We start from the raw sequence: 7,411 nt of genomic DNA, 5'->3' as shown, positions 1-7,411 counted from the left end.
TCAAGCAGCTTTATAGGTCCTATAGCACACAGACAGAACATAGAACTGTGGGTGAAAATAAAAACTAATTAAATTGCAGAATTGTTTAAAGTGCAGAAGTACTTTTTCTAACTGGCAAAGAGGTGTAGAGAGTCTTACATTGTGTATGGGGATATATATGTTCAGCTACATATAGATTTGTCTCCTGCAACAAATCATAGGTGACAGCTAGTGCAAAAGTTGACTTTTTATAGTTTAGGCTGCGTATTATTTTTGTTCTAAGTATGTAAGATCATGCCAACAGTGACTGAAAAAATAGTCATGATTAAACAATATCTATTTCATTTTGAAAACCCATATTACAAATGCAGCATGCTTCCCTTCCCTGCTGCTTGGAAACACGGGCCATTTGAAAAATCCATTTTAACCCCCTTACCCGAAAGCCTTTCAGTTTGAAAATCCATTCCACTGAGGCTGTAACCCTGCTGCTATCCCTTTCTTTGCTCCCCGAATTACAATGAGATGCTAAACCAGAGTTTTGACTTAGAATATTAGCAAACAGGCTTCTCCAAGTTTGTTAGCCCCCAGGTATTCACAGTAAGTCCCTCCTTGAGCAGAGAAACTTCAGGTGTGACTGTCACTAATCAAGGAGTGCTCTGCTCAGCTTCTGCACTGAAGCAATCAGTTGAAACTTTCTTCTCACAGCTAAATAAAAAGATTTAAGTGTGAACTGAAAGCGCAGTGGGAGGAGGGGCAAAGACCTTTAACAATAAGTTATTTCAACTATAACAGTTCAGGAAACAGAGAGTTGATGAAGTTCTGCACTCAGCGGGGGGCACGAAGGGAAAAAGGAGAGAGGTATATTTTCGTCCTATAATTATGTGGCCACTTCAGTAATGATTCAGGTTTATACTTTAATGCAGCCTCAGTGAACTAACATCAAAATGGGAATCTCTCAGCACTGTGCCAAAACAAGAGACAAGGGATATTTGTAACCAAAAATATCATTAAGTGCTTCTTATGTGCAAAATTTGTCAGTTTGTCTCCATATTTTATAATTAAGCCCCCCACCCAATCCTACAGTACTAGACAGTATTTGCAAACCCCAAAGTTAAATTATATAGAGATAGATATAGATATATACATGAAAATATATGCCTCATAGTTTGCATTTTCTATTAGCATGGAATGAATGGACTTGATATTTGCCTGGTTTGTTGCTTGGAGAGCAGCTGTTTTCTCTTCTCTGTAAATTAAATATATTTTAGAAACCAAAGAAAAGTAAACCTAATTGAGAACCTGGTTTTTACATGTTGGGAGAAAATAAATAAGTACAGTGCCCTAGATTTTCTGACACACCTTCTCCCTTCAGGGATACAAAGATTATGGCCCCAGTTCTGCACTCATGTCTGAGGTCAATGAGACAGCTCTTGTGAATAAATTTGTGTCCAATCCTGCAAGACATTCGTGTGGGCAGACCCCTCCACTGATTTCAATGGGGCTCTGTGCATGTCTGCCTATTCAGATGCCATTGCAGGATTAGGGCTTTGCTTAGCTGCATATAACTACCCCGGATCCTCCATCTCCCCCCTGGGCAAAGTTAGAATACTTGTTGAAGTCTTGTAAAGTCAACAATACTTATAAATTATGCTACTATACTCTGGACTATACTCTTTTATATAACTGAATATCTTGTTTCCAAAGGGTTGACTTTAGTCAATTTTTTCCTGCCAAGGAGATGAAACTAAGTTTAAAATACATTTTTCTCATTAAAATTATTAGAATGGAAAGTTACTTTCTCTCTGCAGTTTCCAGTGCTAGTGCTGATCTTAAGGTGACAGATCAGGGACGCAGAGACATCACCTTATCATGACTGATACCTTAAAAATATATTAGTTTCTATCACTAAAACCAGCTGATTCTGAAATCATAGTTTCATGCTTTACTTTTCCTTCGTTAGAAGGCAGTCTCCAGCCAACACGTCTATCGAGTTTACAAATGCAGTAACATGAGCGGTTTCAGAGTATGTAACTGCCCTGATGGCTTGGCAGGAGCTAGCTGCTAAGGGATTGGCTGCTCAGAGGCTTTTACGTGAAAAGGGTTGGGTGTCGAAGCAGGCAGCAGACTATGTTCTCTGGTAGTCTGCAAAGAGCAGCTAGTGCAGAGGGGAGGAAAGAAAGGGAGGAGATTGTGCTAAGGTTTAATCAAGCCAGAAGCATCTCATTAACCTTCACCGCTTCTTCTCCATGCTATTCTTTTCTGGCTTAGTTTGTTCTATTTAATGCATTGTACCAGGTAAGCCTTCTGTAAGAGTTAACGTTGCTGATAGGGACTCCTCCTCATACTAAAAAATGCATTTTTAGGAGTTTCTGTAGAGCATAACAAGCCCCTCTTACAAGTGCAGAAGGATTATATGGGTGTTTGCTAGTGTACTAGTGCAGATTAACATAGTACTTAAATTGACTTTTGAGTCTATGAACTACCTAAACTAGTGCATGCATCTGTGTGTGAAATCAGCCATTTTCTTAGAATTTTGCTTTTTGGGAGGGATCTGAGACATTAAGATTTATATCATTACCCTTGTTTTGTATTACTTAAAATGTCAACATGCATCTGTAATGCTAACATTTAATGTCTCCAGAATGGTCTTAACTTCTGACTTTCTGATTTTTGTCAGTTTCCTAGTTCTTATGCCTGTTTGTTAATGCCCTGTAAGTGTGCTCTAAAATTCAAAGAAGTACAACTAGCACAAGGAGTTTCTCTCAAAATAGCCATAAGTGAAAGTTGTTTTTGAAACTTCAGTGTGTGTTATTTTGGTTCTGTTGAAAAAGCTGAATCTATGTTGCTTTGGCTTCAGTGACTAATAGGGCTCTTTTTATTCCCCCCCTTGCCCCTGCACTTGCCTTACCAGGCAGAATTAAGAGACTCAGAGTCTGCATAAAAGGTTTTTCCCCCACTATATTTTGGCACTGCTCTGAAATACCGGTGAGAGCACTTAGAAGTAGAAACCTTTCTTAAAGTGATAAAGCAAATATTTGTTTCCTGTGACTCAACAGAATTTTATCTCCATTCAAACTATGCCAGTCTTCAAAGATGTATTACATTTGAAACCCTAATCCACAAATATATAATATACTCACAGTTTGTTTGAACTAGCCATGTCTTTTTATACTGTAATTGTGAATAATCTTTCATCAATAGGTGATTTATTTAAAAAAAAAATGAATAGAAGCCATGTAGCTTTTATGCAGACCTGTAGTAGACTTACACATGGATTTAGAGATGCTTTTAGGAAAGTATACCTTTATTAAGGGCTACTGTACTAGATTACTACAATGAAATCAGATGGGGTGAAGCATGTTCTTGTTGCATAAATTAAGCAGCCAAAATCATGATATGGTATGCCTCTAACACCTGCAGCTGGGTGAATTACTCTTGGAGAACAATTTTATCTAGTAGTTTGACCATTCTTGTCTGAATTATCCACTAACTGACGTTACAAATTATTCATTTTATAAGTGTTCAACAAACACTGTGAACATATCCATTTTTACTTATTTGGCACTATGTGATGATGAGTCCATACAGTGTTATCTCTGCTCCCTGACTGAGAGAACTTTTGAGATTGAGGAATCTATGGGTCTTGGCTTGGAGCCTGTATGACTGAAATGAGATGCATGCACTGTGGTTGTAGCTGTGTCAAGTCCCAGGATATTAGAGACAAAGATGGGTGAGGTAATATCTTTTATTGAACCAATTTCTGTTGGTGAGAGAGAGAAGCTTTCAAACCATGCAGAGCCCTTCTTCAGGTCTGGAAAATCTGTTCCACTTTGCATTATGCTGTGATTCTGGGAGTTCCCTTTTCAAACCTGAAGAAGGGCTCAGTGGGGTTCAAAAGCTTCATTCTCACCAACAGAAGTTGGTCCAATAAAAGAGATTACATCGCCCACCTTGTCTCTGAAATGAGATGAGCGCTTCCACTAGGAATAGCTAATACCTGTGCTGCCTTATGAAAATCTTCATCCATATTGCCACATGTACATTTGCAAGAAGATGAGACCTTTCCCTAAGATTTGTGTGAATAAAAACCTGTTTGCACAGGTGTTCGTGGAAAAGCAAACAGCTGGGTGAGAATGTAGCTGAATCAAAACAATTCAGAATTTACGAATATGGTTGAATAACTTTTCATGCTATTCCTCAGCTTCCGTAATTGAAAGTCATAATCGTAATTTAGGTTGCATTATTTAAGAGTATGCAAAGAGCAAGCCATGAATAATTAAGATGATGAATGAAATCAAGTGTGCACAGCTTTTCAGAAGACTCTCTTCCAGTGTGTATTTGATGGAGCAAACACCTTATAACTTACCATCTTCCTGATCACATTTCAGAATGATACAGATCTTGGACCCAAGGCCTTTGCCCAGCTCCATGATGCCTGTTGATGTGGCCATGAGAATTTGCTTAGCCCATTCACCACCTCTGAAGAGAATTCTCAGCCCTCTTGATGACTATCAAAGAAGAAACTTTGTTAACAGATTCAAGCCTCTCAGACCATGTCTCAATGTGAAACGTGATTCTGAGTGTCGAAATAATGAATGGAACCACTCCCCAAGCCGAGCCAAGAAGCGAGTTGTGTTTGCGGATTCAAAGGGGCTATCTCTGACTGCAATCCATGTCTTCTCTGAAATCCAGGAGCATCCAGTGTGGGATCTTCAGTTTGACTTGTTAGACCTTCAAGATATAACTGCTGGTTTAAAACTACATGAAGAGAAAAATTTGATTTTGGGTTTCTCTCAGCCTTCAGCTGATTACTTAGATTTCCGGAATCGCTTGCAGAAGAACTTTATCTGTCTTGAGAATTGCACCCTCCAAGAAAGGGCTGTGGCAGGGACTGTGAAAGTGAAAAACATGAGCTATGAGAAGAAGGTTCAGGTTCGAATTACGTTTGATACATGGAAAACCTACACTGATGTTGACTGCATCTATATGAACAATGTGTATGGCGACTCTGACAGTGACACTTTCTCATTTGCCATTGATCTGCCTCCAGCCATTCCCACTCAAAAGAAGATTGAGTTCTGCATTTCTTACCAAAGTGGTGAGCACATCTTCTGGGACAATAATGAGGGTCAGAACTACAAGATTGTCCATGCAGAATGGAAACCTGATGGCGTCCAAGCACCAGCATCTACTAAGAGAGACTGCACAGTTCATAAGATTCCAAGGAAGACACATGAAACAGAGTATGAGCAGCTTGGCAGTCCGAGGCTGTCAAATGGCTTCTTTCCTGAGTGGCAAAGCTGGGGTCGGATTGAAAACTCAGCCCCATATTGGTGAATGAACTACTAGCCCATGAGCATTCCTGCTTTCAATAACTAAACAGTGTTAGTCTTCAGCCTCTGCTTCATGTACAGTACACCAAAACCTGCTAGAAAGTTTTGCTGACTCTTCTTACAAATCCAAATTTACTAGCACTTTGGGACTTGTTGAGTTAAAGCAATTGACCATCTGAGAACTTCTAAACTTCTCAGCCACATCTTACCCTTGGAGAAAAAGGGGTCCATTTCAAAATGGAAAAACAAGCCCCTCAGTCGGTTACCTACTGTAGAAATAGCATGTCTGTGTTAAGTATACATGACTTTCTTTGCTATTCACTAGCCTTAATCATGGGTTAAGAGACACTTGTGAGGAAGTACAATTGTGTGGTGGAGTTTTGGGAAGCTGTAATAATTGTGTGGGAGGACGTTAAGTGAACAGAGCCACAATTCATTTTGTGCATGGCACAGTATGTAGTAGAGATGGGATATTGCTGCTGAGACAGAGGTTTGTCTTAACCCTCTACATCCTCATGGAAACAAAATGCAAGGTTATGATTCTGTGGTATGAATAAGGAGTATCTTTTTGGGTGGATAACAGAAAAGTGAGAGAAGGGGAAGAGGTAAGATGCACTGTATATTTTAGGAAAGCGCAAAAACTTTTGGAAGCTGGTCTTCCAAAAATCACATGGGAAATTTTTAAGGGGTAACAATGAATTAATCAATAAAGAAAGTGCAATTAGCTTAAACTGCAGCCTTTTTGTTCTAACTACTTCATATGTGAAAATAAGTGACAGAGTAATGATAGATGGGAGGGGTGAACTCTGTAAATATGCTTATGTATATTTAATCTTGTGGGAGGTGCCTATCTTGTACCATAAGCTCAAAGTTCTGCCTTCACTTATACCCATGCAACCCCACTGACTTCACAGGCAGAATTTGGCTCTATGTACATTTAAGAAGCCATGTGCCTTTTAAAAATCCCTGAGATGCCAAAAATCCTATCTTGGAAAAAATTATTTAGAAGACAGATCATGTAACTTATAAAATGCCCTAATTTATAGGTGAGGAGTTAAATGTGTTGGCTCATCTGCTGATCTGATCTTTCTTATGAATGTTTGTCTTGGCTCTTATGGTATCTTGTTCCCTATTGCAGTCAGTAACACTTCCCCTCCAAAGCAGTAAAGTAAACTTAGGCAACTGAGGTCCTTCATATTGAAGGTGCTGAGATAACTGCACTTTTTGAAAGCTAATCTGTTGAAAAGAGCAGGGTTGCCACTGGTTTTCTCTAGAAAGAATACTTGTCATAGTTAAATAGGAACGGTTTTCTATGCTTCGTCTCAGACCTCAGTCATTTTCTGTGAAGTCAAAATGTTTGGTTGTTTTTTTTTATTTTACATATTTCAGCAAACCCAGTGTATTTTTGCACTTTGTGCTTCACATCCTGAGCTATCAAAGTGTAAAGATAATCTTTTTCCTGTGAGAATGAAGTGGGAGATACTAAGAATGTATGGGATGTAGCAACTCTAAATATATACAATACACACACCTGTGTTCACTTGTCTGGTATACTGAGCTGATGTTGACATGAAAATGCAAATCATATTACTCACTCAGATACTGAGGATTGGAGCATTTTTGTAATAAAAAGGTAAACGTTTAAGATGAAATTAGCCTCTTTCATTCCCACCCAAATATTTTTCTACTGTAACTATCACTGTACTGTGTAAACTGGTCCATTTTAAGAATAAAACATATTTTGATATATCAAACTGTTTTCCTGAGGGATTTCAAAAACAAAAACAAAACCCTCCTTCACCACCCATTGTCCTGCTTTATGGGATTAAGAGGGCAATTGAGAGTGAATGGTAGGAAGGCCTGGATCAGCATTATGGTCTGCAAGGGAGCACTGCTAGAGTTGGTCAAAAATTAACATTTATCCCATGGAAAACTTCAATTTTCAACCTGAATTTAAACAAAAAAGTTAATTGTGAATGAAAGGCCTAAAAAATTTCAGTAATATTCTTTGGGTCAAAGTGTCAAAACAACATTAGACATTACCAAATTGAAACGTGTGACTGGGATATTTTTGAACCAAATCGGAACATAAGTTTGAC

At 38.6% G+C, this 7,411-nt stretch overlaps 1 protein-coding gene across 1 annotated transcript; it reads left to right on the top strand.

Moving 5' to 3' along the window:
* The first annotated feature begins 1,476 nt into the window (after positions 1–1,476).
* PPP1R3C (protein phosphatase 1 regulatory subunit 3C) lies at positions 1,477–7,066 on the top strand. The gene is made up of 2 exons (XM_007059409.4): positions 1,477–2,274; positions 4,368–7,066. The coding sequence occupies exons 1-2, from the start codon at positions 2,261–2,263 to the stop codon at positions 5,314–5,316; spliced, it is 963 nt and encodes a 320-aa protein (XP_007059471.2). The 5' UTR covers positions 1,477–2,260; the 3' UTR covers positions 5,317–7,066.
* Positions 7,067–7,411: the final 345 nt, after the last annotated feature.

This window comes from Chelonia mydas, chromosome 7, assembly GCF_015237465.2.
Source record: "Chelonia mydas isolate rCheMyd1 chromosome 7, rCheMyd1.pri.v2, whole genome shotgun sequence".
NCBI lineage: Eukaryota > Metazoa > Chordata > Testudines > Cheloniidae > Chelonia > Chelonia mydas.
Note: the sequence above shows the minus strand (reverse complement) of the source record. Positions and strands in the feature narration are given on the sequence as shown.